This window comes from Varanus komodoensis, unplaced genomic scaffold, assembly GCF_004798865.1.
Source record: "Varanus komodoensis strain SLA01 unplaced genomic scaffold, ASM479886v1 scaffold37, whole genome shotgun sequence".
Classification (NCBI taxonomy): domain Eukaryota; kingdom Metazoa; phylum Chordata; class Lepidosauria; order Squamata; family Varanidae; genus Varanus; species Varanus komodoensis.
Genome location: NW_025335889.1, coordinates 4,080,500 through 4,107,659, shown reverse-complemented (window position 1 = coordinate 4,107,659; position 27,160 = coordinate 4,080,500). Strand labels below are relative to the sequence as shown.

The following is a 27,160-nucleotide window of genomic DNA, read 5'->3' as shown; positions in this document are numbered from 1 at the left end:
CCTCACTCTTATTCATAAATACTTTCTGTTTCTACATGGGTCAGTTCTCTTGAGAAGAGGTGAGCAAATATGCCAAGCTTGATCTGCCTCATGTTCTCATTATTTTCCCTTTGTTTCAGCCTCTTTCCACATCAGATGATTATTTTATTTTATTTTAGTATTGATTTAATTTGTTTGCATGAAAATCCATACATATGTTTGTGTGCATTTTCCCTGAATGTATGCATTTCCCAGTCAACAAAACATTTTTGTGCACATTTTTCAAAAAAGACACATTTTTTGTATGCACCCTTTAAATGTGTGCATTTTTGGTGCATACTTTTCAATTAGCAAACTGTACTGCAGACTTTGGAAAAGTACAGATGTCAATGTCTAAGTGTGTTCTGATTCATGTTTAGGTTCTGGAAAGGTAGATTTGATAACTTTACAATGAAATTGTACCCCAATGAATTTTTCAGCTATTGCCACCCATGAGAGGGTTGAAGGTGGACCTGTGCTTTCCATGATCTCAAGCACCAAACAAAAGAGATATTATTCTTATTAATGAAGAGATGCCATTCCTAGAAGAGCTTGGGTGACTTTAAAAGTAAATCAGACAAATTCATGACAGATAAAAGTGCAATCTTATGAGTTTACACAGAATGAAGACCTATAGCTCCCAGCATGCCCCGGCCTGTTGTAGGCCTTTTTCGGCCTAAGCTTGCATAGGATTGCACCCTATCAATGACTGCAAGCCCTGGTGATTGTATGCACCGTCTCCATTAATAGAGGCCTCTTGCCACTGAATACAGCAGGAAGGGACTATTGCTCTCCTGTCCTGTGTGAGGCTTTCCTAGAAGCATCTGGATGGCCATTGTGAGACACAGGATGTTGGGCTAGACTGTTGACTGGATCCAGCAGGGCTTTTAAAATGTGCTTATCTATTTTTTTTCACTGGAGATTGTTCCAAAGATGGGGCTATCATAGAGAAAGCTCACCCTCAAAGAAAGCCTTATGTAGTTTCTTATTAATACATTTGTATAAAATTAAAAGGAAGTCTGTAAATTCACAGACTCTGACTGACTCAGGAACAGCAGATCCACTGTAGAATCTACAGGCTGGATTCGGAAAAAGTCAAGCTCATTTGAGTCTGCTCTGGATTTCTCTAGCATCCCTGCTGCCCGTGTGGGGTCTTCTGCCCCACTCTAGTTACATTGAATTGCTGGGTGACGTGGAACAAAAGTCCTTTGGGGCTGGAGAGCTTCAGAAGCTAAGAAGACAGAGCTGCAAAACCTTGAGGCTCTTGGTAGGATAAAAGCGGTGGCTTGGCACTCTGTAGCGGCACTTGGCATGCGAGATCTTGGAAGCACTTTAAAAATAGATTTGAAAAGAGGTCACAATCTCCACATGGACAAGAAAAGAAATTAATGATACGTTTGCCTAAACTTAGCTGTGCGAAGATGCTTTCCGCATATTAATGTGCCACAATTGGCAGGTCGGAGGGGAACAACTCCCACTTGGGATTTTCTTCAAAGCGGCCTTCACCACATCTGCTTTTGCTCATTAGGCTATTTGGACCACTGTTAATTTCTGAAATAGGATTTTAAAAGGTGGTCAAGACTATGGGTAAAGTCTTGTTGAGGGGGGCTGTGGAAAAAGGTGGAAAAGGAAGAGTCAGTCTGGGAAACAGGGTACCGTGGTTCCTGTGAGCATGTGGATGATGGGTGGCGAGGTATGCATGGCAGGGAAAGACAAAAAGCATGGGGTGGTATTCACTGGTGCTATAAATACGCCAGCTTTATTAAACAGCAGAAGAGCAGAATGACCAAAGCTGGATTAGCCACAAGACAAGCATGAGGGAGACCGCGACAGATGCAGTGTGATTATATTATGTGTCAGACTATTTCAGTGAATTGTTTGATTAACTTTTCTGCTGCTGCTGCTGTTTCTGCTCACTACTAGATTTTTATTTGTCAAATGTGCATTTGATGATGATAATGTTGTTGATGATGTTGATGATTGTTATTATTATTAATATTGCTATTAGCTGTTTTAGAATTGGTTTCTAAATATAAGCCCAAGGCATATTCTGCTGCTGATGCTACTGGACAAGGCCAAGGTCTAGCTTGCCTGTTAGTATAACTCCCCTAAAATATTTTCTCTTTAACATTGTTGTTATGTTGTCCAAATCTGATGTGGCTTATTTCTCAACAAGACACCCTGAGGACATGCAGCTTCTTCAAGGGGCTGTTAGTCCTATGTTGGGCTGTCATGGAGCCAAACTCAAAATAGTCATTTTATCATGGGTTGTTGGGAGCACCCATTGCTTATCAAGAGCAGTGAAATTTTCATCTTTTTGTGAACTTGCTCTGCCTTTTTGTGAATTTGTTAGCTACTGAAATTATATTTTATATTTATGAAATATCCCTTGGTATCCTTTTTCCTATACATTTCCCCTCTCTTTTCAATGTATTTTACTGTAATTTAAAACATAGAAAGAGCAGTGAAAATCCCCATCACTCAATTTCATGACCTCACCATTCCTGCCCTTCCACCAGTGCTGAAACAGCACTTTGGAATGACTGTCACTAGTTCTTTATCTTATCCGATCTTATTTTTCAGAGCCTCAGATAAAAGCAGGTGGGATTGCTTTTAATGTTGAATAGTTTTGTCCCTGAAAATTGCACATTTTTTTTTTTAAAGTTGATCCTTCACAGGTACACTAATGCCAACTTATACCTGTGCAAAGCAAGGCAAGATTGAGCATAGGCTAATTTATGGAGAATTGCTAGCTGTCATCTGCCTAGGTGTAAATGGAAAATGTACTGGTACTCACCCTCTTGGCAAAGCAGCTGTCTCAGTTTTAAGTGTTGAACTGACAGTTCTCTCAGTATTTTCCACCTTTTCAACAGCACCCCAAGTCAGCAACCACACTAAAAAGGAGAAATATTAACTCCCCCAGTTTTTTCGAAACAAATAGGGCAGATGTGCACATTTCTCCCAGCCATTAACTCTGAACATTTCTGCAGCTTTTTTCGAAATAGTCAGAGAACTGCAATGACCACGGCAGTAAATGCTTAGAAAAGGACCTCCATAAGGGGTCAAGGAGTATTTCCCCTTTCTGGAGCAGATGGAGACCCAGGGAAGTGTTGAAAAGTTGGAGGGCACTGGAAACTGTTACTTCACCTATTAAAATTGGGCGAATTGATAAGTGAGAGCTATTGCTGCCTCCCCCTTTTGGTGCACATACTTCTCCACTTCTTCTCCATTTACTGTTGCTTTTTAGTGGACAGCTAAACAAAGGACAGCTGGCAGCTGTGCACAAATTAGCTGCAATGCAGGCTCCCTTTGTCCTCGCACTTTGACAGTGGAAACAGACACGGGAATTGACCAGTCGCGACTACACAGATTGGACGGCCGCAAGTGCAGGCTTCTGCACCTGGACTTCACCCCACTTCAGAAAGCTCCATACAGAAATGCAGTCTTTGTAAATCTATCGATCCGCCATCTAAGGAGGCAGAGTTGCCAGATCTGGTGGCTGTGCATATGCAGGGCCAGACTGACTGTACGCAAGTCCTAAAGCTATAAGACTGCGATCTTCTTCTTCCTAGTAGGGTACAACCTGGATTTCAGATTGCAGCCTGATCTTCCCCAAGGGGGCAGGGGGTGTCCTTCACTTCACAAAAGGGTCCTCGATTCAGTTGAGGTTCCCCTGGCGAGTGGAGGGAAATAGGGTGGCCATGTGCTTTACTTTACAGAGGATAATTCTCCTGTGAAAGCAGCCTCTGTTTGAAAGGCTGCCCAGTCTGAGGCTGATGTAAAGGTAAAGGAAGCCAAGGTGGGCCTCAGAGCTGCCCATCCACAGTTAGCACCTAGGCAGCAGGTGGAGAAGGTTCATACCTTTTCACAGGAAACAAAAGGCTTATAACAAATGGATGATTTCGAGCCCCTGAAAAGGGACATTTCTCAAACATGTCAGGCAACAATAAAACTGCTTTCACTGGCACCTAGGACTTTTTAATTTTTGCCCCTTTACTTCCTGTGATACATATATGCTTTCCCCTCTCATTTGATTATGCACCTTTTCATATTCTCATACCACTAGAATGATATGTATCTATTTCAAATTAGAAACATAGAAACAGAGCGAGTCAGAAGGGGTCTCCCAGACCATCTAGTCTGACCTCCGGCACCAGCCGGCTCCGCTCACGACATGCCCACCATGTGCACATCCAGCCTATCCTTGAACACCTGCACCGATGGGGCCTCAACCACCTCCCGTGGAAGCCCATTCCACACCCTCGGGGTCCTGACTGTCAGGAAGTGCTTCCTGGCATCCAAACGGAACCTTGGCTCCCTGAGCTTTGCTCCGTTGGAGCACGTCCTGCCTTCCTCTGCAGGGGAGAACAGGTCTCTACCCATCTCCATGTGACATCTCCTCACATACCTGTATGTCGCCAACAGATCCCCTCTAAGTTCCTCTTATCCCGGCGGAAGAAACCCAGTTGCCTCAGTCTTGCCTCATACGGCATCCCCCCTGCAAATTGGCCACCAAACTTGTGGCCCTACGCTGCACTGACTCTAATCTGGCTCTGTTAGAGTCAGGTTCTTAATCTGGCTATATTACAGTCAGTCAGAACTATTAAGTTCTTGCAATTTCTCCCTACACATGAGAGAATCTTGTGCAACTGTCTGTCATCTTTTATCTTCACATTCATTAGGACATTCCTCTTTTTTGGCAACGTGCATTTGAGGGAGATGATTTTGCCCATTCCTGCTTTGCCCAGCAACCTCCCCACCACCACCTCCCTGGCTGTTCCAGGCCCACTGGCTATCCGGGAAGCACATGAGGCTGCAGCAGGCAGTGGGGATTATGGAACAGCAACTCACTCTCCCTTCTGCCAATGTCCCATGAGTCAAGTTCTGCACAAGCACCGAAGCCGATAAGCATTCGGTGCAGAACTGCTGTCGAGTAAGGCTCACAGTGCCTGAACGCCTGGGAGCTGGGCTTGTTCATCGCTCCTGGCCAAATAGCCCTCCGTTGACGCTGTTGGTGCTGCATCAGCCCCCAACCCCCACTGACTTTGCTTCAGCCTGATGACACAGCACAGAGCAGTCCATCAGCTGCTGCCTGGGGCAGATTTACCCATCTGTATAAAGTTCAGAGGAGGAGTCAAGCTCTGTTTCAAAAGGCCATCTGATCTAATGTTATTTAAATCATTAACATGCTGCTGAAACAAGTGCATCATTAATTATGATTAGGAGGAGTCAAAGGTCTTTGAAGAAGGAAGAGTGGGCATCTTTTTGTAAAAATAGCCAGAAGGCATCTTATTGAATCAAGCAATGCCTTTGTCTCTCCCATGCACTTGGTTATATAAAGCAGGGAAAGACAGATTGCACACTTCCAGAAATGCCTTCTTCTTTTTCTAGAACCCCAGGTCCACCAGTCAGAGACTGGTGCAAAAGGAAGTTGTGCTGAAGGCTAGAACTGAATAGGGATCACAAAGACCCACTCCTGGTTCTCCCAGGCTCTCTTCATTTCAGAAGCAGAATCTAGGAGGGAAGCATCATTTTGTTGGGGAAGAGCTCATTAAATTGGAGTCAGAAATCCTTGCTGATCTACTGGTAATCAAAGAGGCTGACCAGCTCTACCTTTGGCCTATTCTTGATAAAGAGCCATGGCACCAATAGAGTTTTCTGTTTTGGAAAACTCCTGGGGAATGCATACCAGTGGTGGGCGGAGCCAAAAGAAAAAGGGGCAGGGCCTGAATTATCACCAGTAGCAGCATCAGTAAGCCTTAAGAGAGACGTCTCATCTCAGCCTTTAAAAAGGGAGGAAGCTGCATCCAATGCAGGGCATAACTGTTGAAATGCCTCTCCTGAGGCTTGGTTATTGGCAGGAAGGGCTTTAAACTAAAATAAGCTGGTATGTTTGGCCCTTCCCCATTGCTTTTGGCCCTTCCCACCACTGGAACGTGGCCCTGAGAGCTCTTTGAATGAGAGCCTGGGCTTGAGCAGGTTCAACACCTCTGGTTCAGGTGCATCCCAAGTTATATACCATTTCCTTCAGCCAACATACAACCCCATTCAGAAGGGCTAACATCTGCAGTTCCTAGAGCTGGGTACCACTCACAGGACCCATGGAGTCTCTGCCTTGTCAAAGTTTAGTTTCGAGTTCATTTCAACGTTCCAGCACTACATACCCAGATATGGAGTATTTTCACTTATGGTCACTTATCTTACTTTGGGATGGGCAAGCCCCATTAACAGTGCAATCTTTTACATCGCTCCTGAGAAGTAAGGCATATTAAGCCAAATGAGACTTACCCCCAGGGAAGTCTGCAGCCTACAGATAATTGGAATTTAAGCTGAACTATATTTTTGCAAGTATTGAACATTTGTCAAAACTCAGATGGATAATCTGAAATCCATCTATTCCAAAGCTAATCATGAATTTATATGACCGAGATCCAAGGACACAGCAAAGGCAAGCATTAGGAACATGAGTTGTGACCAACAAGGTGACTAATTACAAAATCCAAGTGGCACCATCACTTGTCAGTCATTGTTTTCACGAACATGCACCATTAGTGTTGACTGATGTCACTAAAAAAATTGTTAGGACAATCTAATTGCATTTATTACATAGCTGCTGGTTTGATATTTTATAGGATTTTAATAGCATTGGTATTATTAGGACTGTGTTCGCATTTGTAAGCTGCTTTATGATTTATTCTAAGTATCATATAAATTGGATGAATAAAAAGATGAAACAAATACATTTCTGCACAGGATCTATTAAGCTTAGCAATGATTTTTTCATGTGAATATATGCTTTAATCTGCTGTATTTTTGTGGAGTCTAAATAGAGAACAGCTAGTCTGTTCAGTTTTAGATTTCCTCTGGAAAGTAATAGCCTCAGGAGAAAGAGAATGCACACCAGCAAAAAATTAATTGCAAACCATTCAGCCCTGCAGGCTAGAAGATGTCAGTTTTTCCCACAGTATGAAAGGCAGTGGGAAGATTTCATAGGAAAAGCTTGTCCCCCCCCCCCACTCCCCGGGTTGATTTATTGTGACAATAATTGTTTGCAATTATCTAAAACTAATCTAACACACATCTTCCATGGGTTTATGGAGAAAAATTGAAAGTGAGTGTCATGTAACAAGCCAGTGTGAAAATCAGAAGGTCTGCAGCAAATCCAAATAACTCTCCATCTCATGCATATATCCAATTAATTTAAGCCTGTTTAATCGCTGGGTCATTGCAAGTATTTCAAAGAGTTACTTCTGCCAACCCATTTATCTCACAGTTTGAATTTCAATGGCGTTCACCTGGCATCTGCTGGACAATTCAGTGATTTCCTGGGGAGCATGGGACCAGCCCAGTTCGTGGGTCGCCAGACTCTGGCCACTACCTCCATGGGTAAGCATCACAAGAGCTATTACTTTTATGCATGTATGTAGAGTACCAGTGCCAGTTATTTTTCCGGCTCTTTGGGCAAGGCACCTTCTCCCTGGGGGTCTGCCTTCTCGCCTCCACTGCTACAATCTCTCATCCTTATTCTTATCACTGCTACCATTTGCTTGCTTGATAGGGAGCAAGTAGGTAGAACCGGCTCCTCTGACTCCTTCTCTTGTCTGAGCCAGAGGGGAGGCAGGCAAAGAAGGGGGTTACAATGGTGAGCAACCCCAGGTGGGCCCTTGCTATGGTAAAAACCACAGAGCTTGTTCTCCTAGGACTTTTAACTCTCTCCCCCTCTGCTTCTGTGAATCTGGGGGCCACTAGAACAAGACTGGGAGGTGGCCCCGGGCTATAGTTTTTGCACCTCTGATATATAACACTATTTATGTACAATGTCCTGCAGAAGTATTTTCATGCACTCCTTTGTGTTACCATCTGGATCTCAACTGGATTTAACTGAAATCATTCCTAGTTGTAGTTGCAGTTGTTTTTATTATTATTTATTTCGTTTCCATACTGCCTGCAGCTGAAGTCCTCTTGTGGTTTACAACAAGATACTCAGCACTGTGGAGGTGTAAAATATATTTTTTGTGGCACAAAAATTAAATAGACAAAACAAACTGGTACCAGTTGATTGTGTAAGCATTCATTCCCTTTGTTGTGACATGCTGAAATAGGTTTTGTGCAACCGCTGCCTCCAGAAATTATAAATCTGAGTATGTAATCGAATGATGTTCACCTGGTGATACTCCAATGTCATGTAACTCAGGTTAGCTAAAGAAGAGTATAGCTAAACAAACAGCATCATGGAGATCAAGGAGCTATCAAAACAATTCCTGGATAAAATTGTGCAGAAACATGAATCAGGGTTTGGTTATAAAATAAATACTCCAAACTTATGAGCATCTTATGTAGCACCATTAAATATATTATTGTAAAATGGAAAGAATATGACAAACCCTCTGTTACTACCCTGAGAAGGTCATCCATGCAAACTCAGTGATTGGGTAAGGGAGACATTAATGTTGTAAACCGTCCCAAGAAGCCAGTGGGGGGATGGTCTATAAAGGCTTTAAATCAATCAATCAATCAATCAATCTGAGAATCAACAAAGAGGCCAGTGGTAATTTTGAAGGAGCTGAAGAGTTCCACAGCTGATCACTCAGATCTCTCAAGACTGGGCTTTACAGGAAAGAGACTAGAAAAAAGCTGAAGCACAGTCATATTAAAGCTCATCTGAACTTTTCAAAAGCGCATGTAGAAAACACAGCAGACACATGGAAAAGGGGTTCTCTGGTCTGATAAGATCAAAACAGAACTTTCTTGTCTTGCTGCAAAATGTTATGTGTGGTGCAAGCAGCATTTTCTTGCCCACAACCTATCTGAATAGGAGTGATCATATCTCACGGTGTTGTTTGCACTCTATGCCTGTCTAATGCATTCTATGCCTGTCTTTTTGTTTTCGATCCATAAGGACCCCTGTTGTGTGGATTAGCTGAGGACACATCCTGCTCTTTTGCTCTCATGTGCCTTGTGGTGAGGCACTGTCCTTGGTGCTCAGAACATCTAAATGCAAATTGGGCTCCCTCTGGATTTTCTTCCGATGGTGGATAAAATAAAATCATTTGTAAAAGGGCTCATGGTTCGGAAGTCATCAGTTTGAGGACAAGAGTTGATTCAAAGGCTCTCGAAGATAATTTTCCCAGTGGAGGGCTAGTGCCTCGTTTCTATCCTCTGGATGGTTGCATTGGTAGGACAGAAACTTGGGTCAGATGTTCAGTGCCCCATTCAGAAAAATAAGCAAAGACTTTTGCAAAGGCAGCAGGGCTGACTTCCCATATTTCAAAGGAATGCACATTAACATCAAAGAGCTCCCTCCCTCCCTCCTTCCCAAAGACAATTAAGTCCAGAGCTTAAAAATAGCACATGTGCTGTTCCTCCTTTGTCCACATCTTTTTGCCTTGGAGTTGGCAACTGAGAATCTAGGCGTTGCAAGAGAAGAGCTGACTATTGCTGATGATAATTTATAGATAGAGTGCCTGTACTATTTTAAAGCCTCTAATCATCAGAAGAACTCATTGGAGAAGGCCACAGTTCATTAGATATTTGTGTGTTATTATTTAAAAGCCCCCTTGGTAAGCAGATATTTGCCTTTATCTTGTGCCTTGCTTGGTTTCCAGGGGATGTGGAGATTGGGTTACAGGAACGAAATGGGCAACTAGAAGTGGATATCATTCAAGCCCGAGGACTTACCCCAAAGCCTGGCTCCAAAACCCTTCCAGGTGACATTTTTCAACTTACCTCTAAATGGTCTCTGCCTTTTAACAAACTGCTGGCTCTTTGTTTCCATAAAGTTCAAGAGAATAGCTGAATCACTGTGACTGGATTGAACAAAGATGCTTGGTTTTACACAGAAATCACCAGTAAGATTGGATGAGCAAGGCTGTTACCCTTAGGAAACTACTTTTTCAAAGTAGAAGTGGAGATTAACATTTTGGTTTCTTTGGTCAACCTAATTATCTATCCAAACTGCTACCAATTCCGGTGGCTGTATTGAAACGTTCTGGAAACAATGATATTTAAGGCTATCACACAAATAACTCATCGTACAGCCAGGCATCTTTAGCAATATTTGGTGGAAAGACAGGATACAAATCTAACAAATGAATAGTAACTTGTAAGGCTCCTTGGGTTCTTTGCAAGAGGAAGAAAGGTAGAGTATAATGCAATACACTAACAACAACAACATACATACATACATGGTAGGCTGTGGCATGCATCCTGCAGGAAATGACCAGACTGATGTCACAGTAAAGTCAGAGTAGACAGATGGATTGTGCCCCCTCCAGCGGCCACTGATCACTGCACTGAGGCTCCGTGGCCTGGCCCTGGCTGCTGGGTGCTCGGGACAGGGAGGAAATCCAGGTATTTCAGCTCCAGAGTCCATGAGCAACTTTTGCCTACAGGTCAGAAGCTTTCTATTGATGTCTTATTGGCATAGGTAGTTATATGATGTTGGGTTCCATCAATGAAAAAAGGTCAGCGCTGAGGAGAGCATTCAAAGTGCCAGCCCAGCCCACCAGGAAAGCTGCAGCCCCACCATAAGGCAACCCGGACCTATGCAAATCAGGACTGCCCTTCAACATGGTGCCTAAATTCCACCTCACCAGCAAGTCATCTTCTAATATTTTCCCCGTCTTTCTCAGGTGACCTTCCCCAAGCTTAACATTGCACATAGGGCAAAACCAGTGGTGGAGCTGGTTGATTACAATGCAAACAGGCAGGCGGATGATCATCTAGCCAGCCAATCTGCCCTACTGACCCCCACATTTGAAGCAGTGCCTCTAAGCATACTAAGATGTACAATTTCCATCTTTGAAGTATCATTCAAGGTCTGGAGCTGGCTGAACAGGTAGTCTCACTGACTGGCTGGGGATCAAAAACCACTATATGCAAAGATATTTGCTTTGCCTGAGCAAAATATGGCCTTGGGAGCAGGTTATCTGATAGTGTTCCTTTTCTCATTTGAGCCTACCAGCTTTTAAGATTCTTGACGGAAGCACTTCTCTTGGTGCCAGCTACATTGGAGGCATGTTTCATGGAGATGCAGGGGACGGCCTTCTCAGTAACTGCTCCCTGGGTCTGAAATTCCCTGCAAGGGAGGCTAGGTTGACCCCTCTCTGGCATCCTTCAACCAGTGGACAACGGTTTCTATTCAGACACTGGTAAAAGAGCTAGCTTGTTGCTGAAGAGTGATTTGGTTGATCAGGTGCTGTTAGTTTCTTTTTCTATTATTTTAATTATGTTTTAATTTATGATCTTATATGATGCTTTCATTAAGAGTTCATTTGTAATCTATATTTTATTACAGATTACCTTGAGTCCAGTTTCTTTTGGCAGAAAGACAGGGTGTACACTAATTAAATAAATATAGATAAATAAAGTGGATGTAAAAGAAAATTGTTCGTCCTGACCATGGAAGAGTGAGCCTTTACCATGTGCTTTCTCCCCAGCTGCTTACATCAAGGCCTACCTGCTAGAAAATGGGGTTTGTATTGCAAAGAAGAAGACCAAAGTGGCTCGCAAATCCTTGGACCCCCTGTACAACCAAGTATTACTTTTCCCAGAAAGCCCTCAAGGCAAAGTCCTGCAGGTAAGATGGACATGTCTGAGCTCTGCTGACAGGTTCCCTGGCCAGCATAGGCTATGTTGCCATTCAGGCAAGAAGGAGGAAATGTGTCACAGACACACACAGAGGGCAAAAGAAGAGGCAGTTTTGCATCAAATTGCATGGATCAATTTACTGTAATTGAAATAGGAATACGGCGCATCTCTCTGTGCTGGAGAAAACTGCCCAGGTGTGCCTTCTCAGTCTGCTCTCCAGGTGCTCTTTGTTGACGGGCAACACCACCAAGGCCCCCAGCCTCTCCTTTCTCATGGTATCTTATCTTTGCACTAGTCTCCAACTGGACAGCGCTTCAAATAGAAGACACGTTCAAAAAGAGGACTGCCCTGGTAGAGTGGAACACATGGCCACCCTAGAAGGATGACAGGTGCAGCCATGGTGGTGTTCTTGGTGGAGGGGGAACAGAAGCAACTTGAAGAGGAGAGAGCTCTCGGTGGCTACTTATCTTGATAGTGACATATTCCTCCCAGTATTAGAGACAGTATACCAGTTGCTGAGGAACAGGGAGGGGTGCTATGTACTCATAGTGGGGGCTTCCCAGAGGCATATGGTTGGCCACGGCCTGAGCAGAATGCAGGTCTTCATAGGCCTTTGTTCTGATGCAGCGCAGTTCTACTTATGCGCTTACCTTCCCAAGAAAAAGGAGTATCAAACATTGCCTGTCTCTCAACTGAGCTGATGGAATCCTTCTGTTTCCCATCTGTCCCTCATGAAATGGCCGCTGCCAGCAGAGGGCTGATCAAGGGAGGAGCCTCATGGACTCAGATTTTCCATGGTTCTGCTGGTGGCCCTCCCTTCTTCACTTCACTGCAGCTCAAATTCCGACCCTGTGCGCAGATGATGATTATGCATTAGTCATAGCAAGTCTCCTTCTGCTTCTTACATTAGTATTGAAATTTCTTCTGCATGGAAGGTGAGAGGCTTCCCTTGGTTGAGTCTATGGGTGTGTCTAAGTTTGCAGTGCTAGCCACACAGAGCAGACTTCCTTCCTTGGTATGTATTCATCATGGTTTATTAGCCAAGGACGCATCACCCCAGAGAGCCAGTATGGAGTAATGATTAGCCTGTTGGACTAAGGCTTGAGAGATCCATGTTCTAGTCCACACTGGGCCATGAATATCACTGGGTGACTTTGGGCCAGTCACTGACTCACTGACTCTCAGCCTAAACTATCTTACAAGGTTGTTGTGAGGATAAAATGGAGAAGAGGACCATGTAAGCTTCCTTAGTTTCTTGTGAAAGGAAAAAAGTCAGGATATACATGTGACAGTCATGATGATGATGATGATGGCAGGGCTTATATACTGTGAAAAAATCCTGAAGTTTGCCATTGTGTGTTGGGCAAACCACTAACAGTTGCTCCTGAAGCATAGCACTTTAGTTTACACCATGGGAGTAAATGATGACCATTGGGATGAGCCATGTGAGAATATGCCTATACAAACTTCCTTGAATAATGCACATGTATTCAAAGTAATGCACATGCTTTTAATGTTAATGTTATTGTTCGCCACCTTGACTGCATTCCCGACAGTAAAGCAATGAACATTTCCTACCACTGCAGTCCTTAAGTATCCATCCATCCATCTCTTATCTAAGCCCTGCGGTCTGTTCCTTGGTCACAGTAGGATGTGTCAGAAGGTGGGAAGAATCATAGCTCCCTAGCAGAGTGCATGCTTTTCATGCAGAAGCTCTCTAGTTCAATCTCACACAGGTCTAGCTTTAAAAAAGAGAAAGGTCAAGTTGCAGGTGATGGTGATAGGAAACGCCCGAGCCTTAAACTGTACGGACCCACTGCCCATCCTAGTAGGATTGCTGTTCAAGACAGACAGATATCAGACCCAGTACAGAATAGTTTTCTATGTCTGGGCCACCAAAAACTTGCTTTTCCTTTTCTGCTTTATGCTTTGTCCAAAGCTGCTTTATCTTCTTTATCAGAAGCTGTGCCCATGGCTTTGTGAGCAGATTCCATGATTCATGCATGCTGCTTATGGACTAAACCTGATCCCTTCCCACTCCTTTCCCAGGTGATTGTCTGGGGGAACTACGGACGCATGGAACGCAAACACTTCATGGGAGTCGCCCGGGTTCTGCTGGAAGAATTGGATTTGTCAACTTTGGCAGTTGGTTGGTATAAGCTATTCCCAACCTCCTCCATGGTAGATCCTGCAACCACTCCACTCCTACGCCAATCCTCACAGCTTTCCTTGGAGAGCACAGTTGGACCTTGCTGTGACAGGTCTTAATGAGCAAGGACATACTGGGGAACTGCTTCTGTTTTTAACATCATGCTGTCGAGGTTTTGTTGCTGGAACGCTGTCCTCAAGCACATTGCATCTCCGATCAGTCCTTGGGGAAAGCCTGAAGGTGAGGATAGCCAAGTAACCTTGGACAGGAACCGAGATGGAGGCCAGTGACCTCTCTCCATCCAAGTGGGCGGAGCCACAGGGCACGATCCCAATTACAGAATCACACACACACCCCACAGACCCTTTCGCTTCCCTTCCTTCACTGTCGCCCATGCATCCTTGGTTTAGATTGATGTAAAACCTTGAAATGTCACAGCAACTTTTTTAAATTGGGGAAGATGTGGCTTTTTCTCATTAGTACTATTTTACAAATTTGAAAAAAAAAAGAATTTTTGGCAATTCTTAAATAGTAAAAAGCAAACATCTGACCTAAAAGAAGATAGCAGTTTCAGGGAAACTTTATGGGTTTTGTAAACTTTTTTCCCCTTTGAGGAATGTGGGGTGGGGGAAGGAACTGCAACTTTTTCTTAGAACAAGTCCCACCGTTCCATTTGATGTACAAAACTGTTGCTGTATTTTTTGTACACTGTGCCAAATTACCAGCAGTGTCTTCTACTATAGGACTTAGGCCAACAGTACTGCTGAAGCGTTTTTGTTAAAAGAACGAGAGTGTATGCTTTGATTACACCAGTTGGTTTTAGTACAGAGCGCATGGCAAACCAGTTAGTTGGAACATTGCACAGATAGTGCCGCCGAATGCAAATTGGAAATCTTACAAAGATGAGACTTCCTACCCACGGTTTGATATGAACATCGCCAACTCACATTCACACCTTACCTCACCTCAGCTTTTGCTGTGCTTTCCCCTGTTGTGCTCATGCTCCCACTATATAGACATGCTTGGCAGTTTCTAGTGCATATCTTACAGTACACCAGATTCCTCTAGAACAGGGATTGGTTTTGGTAGCTGTAGCTTATTCTACCACTGCAAACAAATTTATGATAGAAAAGATTGGGCTTTTTCTTATTTCTTTTCTTAAACAGGAGAAAATATCAGAAAATGACATTCTGTTTATTGCAGGAGAGATGTGTGTGAGATATCTTTGGATCCCTGCACTTAAGGAAAGGGGGTGATGCACTAAGGGAGTGCTATTTAAGACACCAGTGGTGTGAAGCAACCTGGAAGGAAGGCATTTTCACAAGTGACACTAAAGGCGCCTTGTGAACTCTTGCATGGTTTGTTTGCATGTGTAAGCACCTATGAAGCACCTCTCTGAATGAGCGACTGGTGGGACTAACAGGGGCATTTCAACTTTAGTAATGGATTTCTGTCTGTATGTTTGTGCCTGTCTGTTTCTGTGACCTGTGGGTGGATGTGTTCCACTCACACTGCATTATTGATCCTCCATCTACCAGCAGAACTGCCTATATCCCTGATTCAGTAAAATAGGGGTGTGTCTTCCTCTAGTGCACTAGCAAGAGAAGGACATACAGTGACCCAGAAGGAGAAGCTAAATGAGAATCCACTGGAGAGGGGGTAAAGGAGGACAGGTCAAAAAAGGGACTTCTCAAAAGTGAGAAGATCTGGTCACTGCAGATGGGATTTGTGGGTGATTTTATAAGGAAGGCAGGAAGGGAAGGAAGGAAGGAAGGAAGGAAGGGGAAAGGATAAAAATTCTGTAAATATTTTATGTTAGACAGTACAAAGATAACTATATATATTCTGCATACAGCTGAGACAGGAATCAACAGAAAGAGTCAAATACATTAGAGTAGAATTCACTTGATGGACAGCAGATTGCGCAGACGGGGCAAAGTAGTGTACCTGGACACAGCCATGTCTGAAAACTCCTGAGATTACTGTTAGAAGGTACCTCAGGCCAGGGTGCTCCATCTGTATTTAGATCTACCTTTTGTACGTTACTAGATGTTTATTTTAGCTCTCATTTTAATGAAGATTTTATTATTGCTATCTCAACTCTGCTTTCCTGTTAGATGCCAAAAGTTTGTTTCTTTCCACAGTTTGAGGTGCTGAGTCCAGTATGAGCATTTAGGAACCATCTGGAAATGGCTCCTTGGCCTGTTGTTGGAGCACAAAGTAGCAAACAGGTTTATATGTAGACTATGAAATAAGCATGAGAGAAGCATGACTTGCTGTAGAATGAACCTTAGGCAGCAGCATCTCATAGACAGTGTTTTAATGGCTTGGGAAATAAGCAGCCAAATGATGACAAAACAATAGGCCTAGTAATGATTCCTGCTAGACATTACCTAATATAGATAATAGAATAAGGGAACACTAAGAATTTAAAGTATATTAAAGCCATAGAGGCTCCAGAGTTTCCATCCAAATATCTTCGTTTCTTCTATGCCTGTGATTTCTGTATTTTTCCAATTCATGTTAAGTATTTTGTGTGTATGGATTGGAGAAAGGTAGTTGCATGCTGGCCAAAATATGTTGTGATTTTAAAAAGAACAAGTAATGATTTAAAAACACACTAACTATAGTTCAGCCTGACATCTCTTTATATTTGTCTATAGTAGGCACTAGGCAGTATTGTACAATGTATGTATGAACTAGAATAGATTGGGTTAGATTTAGTGGTTGGTAGCCATTTGGGTCTTTTAATAACCTTGTCTTTTAAAGGAATAATAAGAAAAAGATCACATTCCACACCTGGGAACTGAACTGCAGAAGTTTATGCTTTATAAATTCAAAGATGCTTATGTTGCTAAAACCTGTTTCCTGCAGTTCATCATAAACTTTTCCCCAGATGTTGATGGGGGACTGGGGGTAGAAATGCTGGAACATACCTCTGGTTTCCTAGCTCGTAGTTTCAGCACAACTGTTTCAAGATTTGCTGCTGGGTCATGATCTGCAGATTCTGCACTGCGTGTCCAGTGCCTTCTTAAATGAGAAGAGATAAATTACTTGAGTTAGAACAAAAAGGTTCATCTGAAAATGGCCTAGAAATGCTTTTAATAGAAAACATGTATAAACATCAATATATTCAATGTACTTTGATCCATGGTGACACTATAAAAAGACACTATGTGTTTATCACCTTTTATACAATTGGCTCCCAGATTGATTCACAAGCTAAATGACAGTGAAAATGATGCCAAATCAGAATAAACGTTCACACACGCGTGTACACCAGTAAGAGCAGCCATTAAAGAGACAAATTAAGGACACAATCCTATGCACAAGTGGAATGAAAAAAGTCCCACCACTTCCAGCTTTCCCCACTCAGCATAGCTGGCTGGGGACTGCTCAGAGTTGTTGGCCATTTTTGCCTAACATGTATAGGATTGTGTCCTTCACCAATTAAATGTGCTATCCTATGGCCTCCTTAGATTGCTGGGGGTGGGGTAGGATTCCTCAGAGTCCCAGCCACCAAGTCCTATGGCCTTGGTGCTACACGTCTGAAGGCTGAGCCCCAGCACCTCTTGCATCTGGAGAAGAACCAGTAGCATGGCTGCCTCACTAAGAGTGCAAATGTAGCACCAAGGGGGGGGGGGGAGGGATGTGCCAAGAGGCAGAGAGGGGAGGAGGCAGGGTCAGTCCCTATAAGCTGGTCCATATTGGCACCCTGGCTTCCTTCCTTCCCCAGAAGCAGCTGTCTAACTAAAAGGCATGGGGCAAGGTATGGCAGGGATCATCACTGCCATACCTCACTCTGGCTACCAGATGCGCTTCGGGCTCCAAGTCTGGAGGCTGATGTGCATCCAGGATAGAAGGTATTGGATTAGACTCAGAACATGAAAGCATGAACGACCCAGAAAAATAAAAACTTCATTTAGTGTTGAAAGGATACCAAATTACCTACTGGGGTGCCCCTCTAAGAATGGAATTTCATTAAGTGTGTGTGTGTTGGGAGGGAAACTTCCCTGTATATTTTCATTATAAAATATAATGAAAAAATATCAGAGTGGTGCACAATGTATTAAAATACAACATAAAGATATTTTTTCACTAAAAGCAAATACTCATCGAGTTACTTTGGGGAGAACTGATTCTTAACCTCTCCGTTTTTTTCCCTTTTGGAAGGGCCATTTTGATGGTGGCCAAAACCCAACACTGAGTTTCATTCACATGTGATCTAATTTTGGATTTGCAACAGGGGAGCTCAAAGGGCACTCCTGAGCATACAGAGTAGATTTTCAACCCTTTGGCCTTCCTGTCACACTCCCCATGGCTCTGAAAAGGTGTCCTTCATGCTAGGGGCAGCACTATTAAAGCATATTCCATGAGTGGCAAGGTTCTGCCACCAGAAGAGACTGGCCATCTCCCAAATATGTGCATGGACAGGGCTTTGTGGATCTGAATGAACATGCTGGAAAGTGAAACTGATTTTCAAGCAATTCACTTTTACTCCACCCAAAGAGCATTTTCAGAAGTGATTCATTCCCAGCCAAAAGGTGTTCTTAGCATCTCTTTTGAAAGTCCACTTGGTTTTGCCTCTGAACTAAGCTAGATTTGAACAGATGCATTTTTGCACTGTTGCATGTCTCTAAACAGGTGAGCTGAACATTTGTACATCTTTTTACTGCAATATCTAAAAATGGTTTAGAAACTCCCAACTGATAAGGGCCTGGGTGATGCCATTGGGCTTGGAATTGCTCCCCTAATGCAAAGTCCAGACCGGAGCCTGTGTTCTTCCTTGTTAGACTACTTGATTCCTGGTCATGACCCAAATGGTTCCTTTGGCATGTGATCCAGAACTTTCTTCCCACTGCCCATAGCAACTCTTCATGCTGAGTTAGTTGTTTCTGAAGCCACCCAAAGGTTTGGGCAGGGGGTAGGTCCTTGTGTAGCCTTTCAACAATATCAAGACCCATTGGTCTGACTTCTCTTTTGTCATTTGGGGTTTGTAAAGTAAGTGTCTTGCATTTGGAACCTGATCTCTTATTACCTTTTTAAAAGCATTTAACAGAACTGTGTCTCTGTGTACATCATTACTTCTTTAATTGGGAAGCAGTAGCCGTGTTTGAAAGAGTCAGGATGTGTCCTGAACGGTGATTGTTCCTGTGCTTGTACTTTCTAAAATTCCGTTTGTTCTTAATGGAAGCACTAAAACTCAGACTCTCTGTTTTATGGCATTTTCAGTCCCTTTGCTCATTGGTTAAATAATTGGGATGGCTATGTCACGAAGGTCAGTGCGCGATCCTCTCAGCCACTATCCCAAGAACCTACCCAGTACTCACTTCATGATTATTACTCTTTCTCAGCCGAAAGAGGAGGCCTTGCTCCCAAGTCCACACTTTCTTCAAATGCAAAAGTGAGGATTGCTCAATCTTCTGGCAGTGCTGTACCCCTCCTGTTCTTTATACAAATGGTAAAAATGGCAGAGACAACCAAGCTTCACTTAGCTCCTGAAGCTGAATTTTCGAGGGCAAAAGAGCCCATGAGGTCGCAAGACAATGACCTCCAGGTTAGAGCTATTCTTAAGGCACAAGGAGTGCCAAGTTCACACACACAGTCTGTTTTTGGACTAGGGAGCTGAATCTGGATTTCCAGTGCCTCTAAACACCAGATCATTTTTCTATAAGCAGAATTCTTTTTGAGGATGAGGAATTACGCAAAAGCCACCCTGCGATTAGCTCAACCCATGCTTCCTGATTTGGGGGAAAGGACTTTAGAAGAAGGAAAAATGGAATTGTGAATGCTTCTGTTGTATATAACTGTACCTTTTTAATGTTTTTAATACTGGATCCCTTATACATGTACTGTTTAAAAAAATAGATCTTCAGGCATAAGAAATGTCATAAGTTTATGTATAGAATGAAATTCTGTAGATGTTGAGGCAGTAAGACTCTCAGTGTAAGCATGTTTAGTAGTAACCATCTTAGATAGCAGGACAACTTTTTTATGAAACTTATTTTAAGTTAGTTTATTACATGCTATTTAATAATTTTGACACTGGAGAAATATTTTCTTTAAAAACAAAAATGCTGTATCTTTTTTTTAACAGATTATATAATTTAATCTTTTTTAAAAGAAAAAAAATTATGCTCTTGTATAATGTGTATTCATTGATTTTCCTAATACAGAGAAAGCTAGTCTCTCTTAAATCCCACTGGAAATAAATGGGGTATAAGTTAGCCATGACTAACTTGTCCCATTGAATTCAACAGAACTAACATTCTCTAGATTAGGGCTTTATTGATTTAGTAATAGATGCTCTATGTTATGTTCTATCATCTTGTATTTCTTTTCCAGAAATGGCAAAGTATGTAAATAGCTACCAGGAAATAGTCCTATAGAAATTTCACTTGAAACTATCATTAAGTTGTTATTATTAATATTGTGTAAAAATATTTGCAGTCATTCATTACATCTCTACTAAAGATCTTAGCCTAAGATCTAAGCCTTTCCTGAAGGAATTGATGTTGTATTTTCAAGATAAAAACCTACTTAGCTAGTTTGTCATAATCCTGTATTCTGTTAACAGACAAAAAAAGGCTTTTTATAAAGAGAGTCTAAATAGGCTTACAAGCAATAATATATCCTTTTTCGTGTGTATACAGGTTGTAACGTGCAGGTGGCAGTACATGGATATAATACATGATGACAGACTTAGTTCTTAAGGATGTCAGCTCTAAACAGGCCATATTAGCATTGGCCATTTGGACATTTAACAAAGAAGAAGATGGAGTTGGCTCATGCGAATGGTTTAATTCAATCTACTTCTATGGGTGAATCTGCTCACTGCCCATGAAAGCTCTGTAGTTGACTTCCATGCTACAATTGTCAAAAGTTTCAGTATAAAGCTCACAAATGTGCCAGATCTTCTTGTTTTTCAGATCACTGTTTAGGATTTGTCACTGTTGTTTCAGGCACTGCCAGTGTTTTGTACTCTGACTCTGATGGCAGCTCTGCCCTCTAATGGGCTGCTTGGCAAAGATGCCTCATTGGAACTCAAGAGAGGTGGAGGTTTTTTCCATGAGCTGCTGTTGCATCCTTTATTACTGTACATAACTCTAATGCAGGGGAATACATGCACCTTTATAAATTACAAGCACGGACTGATGTGCAAACCAACGAAAATTAGACTGTTCATATGCATTTTTACTTGCTGGAAGTAATACTTGGGATACAGATGAAGGCATCTCCTTACTGGCATAAGTAGAATGACATAAGTAGAATCAACATTACTGCTAACTTTACCCTAAAAATTCAGTCTAGTTCGTATAGTAAATACAATATTTAGGCTCCACTCAGTGCTAAAGTGTAGTTCCATGGGAGCGGGCAGAATGAGCAAGCAAGCCCAGATGGATGTGATTAAGATTGCAAAATGGCTCTTCTTCCATTCTTAAAGTTTAGATCATGCGACTCTGCCCTGACAATCTGAAGAAACTTTATGGAAAATCAGATTGCCTCTTGCTGATGACATGCAATCACCTACATTTACAGTGCATACCTAGAATAGAGGTCAGAAACTAGTAATTCCTGGAACTAAATCGGTCCCTTTCGATCTTTTCCAAATTTATTCCATCTGACCCCTGCCTGCTCCCATGGCTAACCCCAAAGGAAAAAAGAGAAATGTGCAGGAGCATTCTCCAGCTAACTTGGTATCTCAGTTGGTCAGTTGACCATGGGAATGCCAAGCTGAATCTGGATTCTCCTTCATTTTATTTCTGCACATAGCATATTGTTAAACTATGCGTTTCACTGTGACAAGATATCACAGTTGCCAACTGAGATAAAAGGGGACTAGACACATTTATGTGAGATAAAGCCATCAATGGCTACAAGTCATCATAGCTGTAGACTACAGTATGAGAAACAGCATACCCCTTAAAACTAGCAGCTGGGGCTGAACAGTGAGGAAAGACTTTATGACACTATTCCCCACTTCCTGCATTCATGTTGAAATCCACTGCTGAAATCATGCTGAACAAGGCAAGGTAGGAACAGCCGCTTTGCATGCAAAAGAACCAGGTGCCATCCACCCCATCTCCAAGCAGAGCCGGAAAAGAATCCAGCCTGGAAACCTGGAGAGCCATTGGCAGGCTTTGGCAACAGCACCGGGCTTGATAGGCCAATGGCCCGACTCAGTGTCAGGCAGATTTCAGTATTCCACTGGGGTCCTGGTATTGTTCAGCATACTGATTCAATCAACACAAATTAGCCTACCCTGGGTTCAGACAACACTCAAGGCTTGAGTATGGGTTGAGTGTGGATTGTCACTGAATCATGGGCAGTTGTTGAAATATGGGTAACTGAGTTGCCTGGAGTGAGTTAACAAATCGTGAACAACTCTGAGTTTACAACCCAACAACAAACTTGGGTTCTCTTCACTGGTTGTTCATAGTTAACAAGCCATGGTTTCTTACATAAATAGCCAAGAGTGACTTAAAAGTGTCTTAAGCCTCATGTATCCCTAACCCAACCCCCTGCTTAATGCAGGAAACATTCTTGTCACCAGCATGCCTTACCTTTCTTAGCATCTTCCTCCACATAGCACACAACAGTTGCCACAATTGAACAAATGGATATAACTGGACAATTAGATGTTTGTCCACCTATCATTTGACCACCAACTTGCAAATGTTTGGGAACGTATTATACAATTCAGATTGTTCTCTAAGCAGCCTAAAAGCCCAAACAAAGGTCTCATTTTCCACTGACAAATCCCACTGAAGTTTTAGTAAGGTGCATGAATTTCCCTACTTGGAACCTCTTGCGGCAGATTGCTCTGTACACAGTAACAGTGCTGTACATGAAGCAAGGTGTGATGTAGCACACACTGTCCAGCGCATTAATGTTGGAGACAGTCCTTTGTCTTTGAGAGAAGATTCTGATGTGCTGTTTTCTTTGTCTGTCAGTTTTATCCAGACAATACAAATGGTTGGGTAATTTACAACTTAGTGTTAAGTTAATTAAACTGTTGAAAATAATAATAATAAAAACTTCATTTTTTTCCTAACTGGAATCTGAGACTTTTCACTCAATGCAAACTTTTTAACGTATTCAAGATAACTTAATACTAGGGGTTCAATAATGGAACACAGAAAAGAGCGCTTTGGAATGAATACAAAGTGCCTTCCTTTTTACCACTAAGCTGCAGCAACCCATAACTGGGGTTCCAGCCACCTTTACGCTCAGGTCTTAATCATTTTCCATTTTAGGCACAGGACTGCCTCAAGCTTGATTCACAAGGTTATGAAAGGTGTAGAAGATTTTGAACACGTGCACACAATTGCTCTGGCTTTCAATGTGCATTTAAAGGAAAGAGCAAAGAACTGAGCAGGGGGTTGTGCAAAACAGTGGCCTTATAACGTCATGTTTTCCTTCCCATGCTTTAGCATCACCCTGCCTGTGGCTCATGATTGGTCCTCATGGCCTTCTCCACACAAGATGAGGAGAGCTCGGGAAGCTTTAGAGTGAAGAAGCCTTCGCTTGCAAAGAAAGGAGCTCTCAGTGAGCTGAGCGGGGTGACATCGCAAGACATAGATAGCCAAAGTGATTTTCAAGGCATGTATGAAAAATGCCATTCAGGTCTTAGGTGAGCTTGTAGGAGAAAAATAAAATAAGAAGTAGCCTTCAGGATAAGGATAACCCAAATGAGAAGTTTTCCCTCTATCAATGATCCCACTGTTAAATCACAGTTTTGCTTTATTACCTGGCTGCATTGCCAAAGCAAAGAAAGGGTGCTTCCACAAGGCTCCTACAGGTAGCCATCAAAAGGCATCCTGCAACTATTCCCTTTTCTGTCCCATAACACATTTTTCCCGATAAAAAAGATAGAAGGTGCAGAGGGCAAGCACAGGAAGGCTACAAACTGAAGGCAACTTCTTGACCCCTCATAAAATTCTGTGGATGAGGTATCACCATTGTCCAATGAAAGCCTCACCTGGAAGTATTTCTGAGTCTTCAGTCCTTCTGTGACAAAAAGCCACGTCCTCACAACCTGTCACAAGGGTCTAGTGCAGTGTTTCTATGGTGCACCTTTGAACTCCCTTTAACTTGAGAGCTCATAATTTCAGATATGATCCAGTCATTTTTGGACTCTACTGCAGCATAGCAAAGTTTTGTGGCTAGATGTTTAACTCCAGCTCGGGTATTAGGTATATACCAAGGGGGGCTGCAACAAAACATTGTTGCCTAACAGAAGTGATTCTGTTTAGGGCTCGCATCAACTAATACTTTCCTCTGGGATGTTATAAGTTGCTAAGACAAGGCTGTTGAACCCCTTTCAAGAATTCAGTGTTGATGAAGTTCTTCTAGGCTGCCTTCTAGTGGTGAGCTGGGCCAAAGCAAAAGGCACTGCACAAAAGTATCTATTTTAACTGCACAGAAACCTTGTTGCTCAGAGAAGCGAATGAAGGTCCCACCAAAATGCTTGGGCAAAACTGTACGCTTCTCCCTCATATACATGATTCCCTTAAAGAGCTTTTGTACCTGTGCAAACCTCAGTGTTGCTCTGAGTTTGCCCAGAGGGTGCTATGACTTGGATATCTGAGATCACTATTTCTATATTTATTTATTTTTTAGATTTATAGCCCACCTTTTTTCTTACAAAGAACTCAAAGTGGCTTATAGAATTCTGCTCCAAATCTTGCACCCACAGCACCAACTCTGTGAGGTAGGTTGGACGGAGATTCTGTGACGGGTTCATCTGTGACTGCGCCATGGCTGAGTGGGGACTACAACCCAGATCGCCCCAGTCCTAGTCCCACACTCTTTACCACTACACCATGTGTAAATGGTACCTGGGGCGCTACAGGGTTCAGTCTTGGGTCCAGGGCTCTTGAACAGTTTTATTAATGGTTTGGATGAGGAAGTGCAGGGAAAAATTATCAGATTTTCAGATGAAACAAAACTAGGTGGGATACCTATTACCCTGAAAGAAAGAAAGAGGATTCAAGGTGATCTTGATGTGTTGGGGTGCTGGGCTGAAAACAACAGAATGAAATTCAATAGGGACAAATGCCAGGTTCTCTACCTAGGACAAAGAAACCAAATGCATTGTTGCAAGATGTGGAACACTTGGCTCTAGAATACTGCAAGTGAGAAGGCTCTTGGAATTGTTGTAGATCACAAACTGAATGAGTCAACAACATGATGTGGCTGCAGAAAGGGCAATTGCTATTTTAGGCTACACTAATAGAGGTATCACTTCCAAATCACATGAAGTCCTAGTTCCTCCATACTCAGCACTGGTTTGGCCTCATCTGTAATACCATGACCATTTCTGGGCACCATGGTTAGACATGCAAACAAGCTGGAAAGGGTTCAAAGAAGGGCAACAAGGGTGATCCAGAGACTGAAGACAAAGCTTTGTGAGGAGAGACTGAAACTATTGGGGCATGTTTAGCCTCCGGAAGACAAGACTGAGAGGAGATATGATAGCACTCCTCAAGTACTTGAAAGGCTGTCACAAAGAGAAAAGCCGGAATCTCTTCTTGATCATCCCAGAGTGCAGGACATGGAATAATGGGCTCAAGTTAAAGGAAGTCAAGTTCTGGCTGAACATCAGGAAGAACTTGCTGACTGTTGGGTCAATACAACAATGGAACCCATTACCCAGGGAAGTTGTGGGCTGCCCCACACTAGAGGCACTCAAGATGCAACTGGACAGTCATCTGAGAAGGATGGTTTAACTAGGAGCACTGAGCAGGGGATTGAACTTACTGCCCCTCTGGCCCCTTCCAGCTCTACTATTCTTTGAGGACCGAATTTCTCATGGGGGGACGGGGTGGGGGCGGGGATGGAAAGCAGCTCCATTCAATTTCAACTTTCTCAGAGAACTCTTGGCATTGTCAAGATATCCCAGGGCTGAGACCTTCTTTAAATTAAGCCTCCGAGTCAGCAGTACAATGGTAGAAGGAAAGATCATTGGAATAGGACAGGGCAGCCTTCTCCAACCCGGTGTCCTTAGGATACTTTGGCCACAACTCCCAGAATTCATGACAATTAGTCGTGGTGGCTCCAGCTCCTGAGAGTTGATGTCCAAAACACTGGGAGAGCAGCAGGTTGGGTTAGGCTGGGATAGAAGGGCAAAAACAAGGAACAGTCAAAGGGTACCCAGACAGCATGGCAGAGAAAGGGAAGAGCTAATTCCACTTCCTTCCTGTTGCTTGAACAAAAAACCAAAAGAAGGACACTAGAAAGACACAGCCAGCACCCCCATCAGCCACTTCCATAGGAACATCAGTTTCTGGAAGTTGCTTGGCAACTGCTGTCCTTAGCATCCGTGTCTCCTAGCAACCCAGGCACTGTCATAGCAACACACACTGAACAGGTGTCTCTCCTTGCTGGCTTGTCAGGTTCCGGTGAACAGTGGCCATCCATTCCTGTGAAACCAACACTGACACGTGCCAGTTTTCAATGGTGTCTCTTCCGATGGGATCCCTGACATGCACGAGCCTTTCATTTGTGGCTGCTGCTCCTTCTCCTCTCCCCACCCCCCTTCTGGTACTCTCAGTGTTCTCTGCGTCACAGTACTTGGTGAGCAACAACACGTTCCAGGAGTCAGAAACAACTGAAGAGCAAACAGGGCCCTACGTAGCTCCACTTCCCAAAGGTGCTTCCTAGCCAAATGCTGTGGGCAGCCTCCCCCACTCCCCGGCCAGGGCCCTTTGGACTCCTGCATGACGACTCCCATTATCCTCTGGCACCAGGGCTGCTGGGCCTTTGCTTTTCCAGTTCAGGAGTGCTCTGCACATGCAGCAGGAGGGGATGGAAGTGTCAGAATGAATAGTATTACTTCAACATGTGTGTGTGAGTGTGTGTGTGGCAGAAACCATTTATTTGTATAAAGTGGGAGGAATCTCCTGGGAAACTGAAAATATTCACCCTTTTCCAGTGTGGTGTTCTGCAGATATTTTGGATGACAATTCCCATGATTCCTGTATGTTGGCTAGGCTATTTGTGGCTGATGGGAGTCATAGGAAAAACATCTAGAAGGTGGCTCATTTATTAATGATATGGGGTTCATAATATTTTAAATCTACTCAATAGCATTCTTGGGGTGGATTACAGTTTTTCCCTTTGTAGTGCATGCCCTGTTTTTGGGGGGCTTCATAGGTGGCTGACATCTCACCTGAAATGTGGTGTCATGGTTAGAATGGCGGGCTGGGGACTCTGGAGATCTGCTCTACTCCCTTCTTGGCCATGCAGCTCATAAACTTTTGGCTGTTCATGGATTCTCAGCCTAACCCACCTTGCAGGGTTGTTGTGAAGATAAAGTGGAAAGAAGGACCACGCCATTTGCAAGAGGTTTCTTGCAAGAGGAAAAATGCAGGAAATATAAGCAATACCAAATAATAAAAA

General features: G+C 43.1%; 1 protein-coding gene across 2 annotated transcripts in view; it reads left to right on the top strand.

The window, feature by feature from the left end:
- RIMS4 (regulating synaptic membrane exocytosis 4) overlaps positions 1-13,875 on the top strand; it is an 87,311-nt gene extending 73,436 nt beyond the window's left edge. For both annotated transcript variants that reach the window (XM_044440316.1, XM_044440315.1), the window contains exons 3-6: positions 7,292-7,404; positions 9,624-9,725; positions 11,457-11,596; positions 13,657-13,875. In XM_044440316.1, the coding sequence (XP_044296251.1) occupies positions 7,292-7,404; positions 9,624-9,725; positions 11,457-11,596; positions 13,657-13,875 (574 nt within the window). The remainder of the gene's footprint in view (positions 1-7,291; positions 7,405-9,623; positions 9,726-11,456; positions 11,597-13,656) is intronic.
- Positions 13,876-27,160: the final 13,285 nt, after the last annotated feature.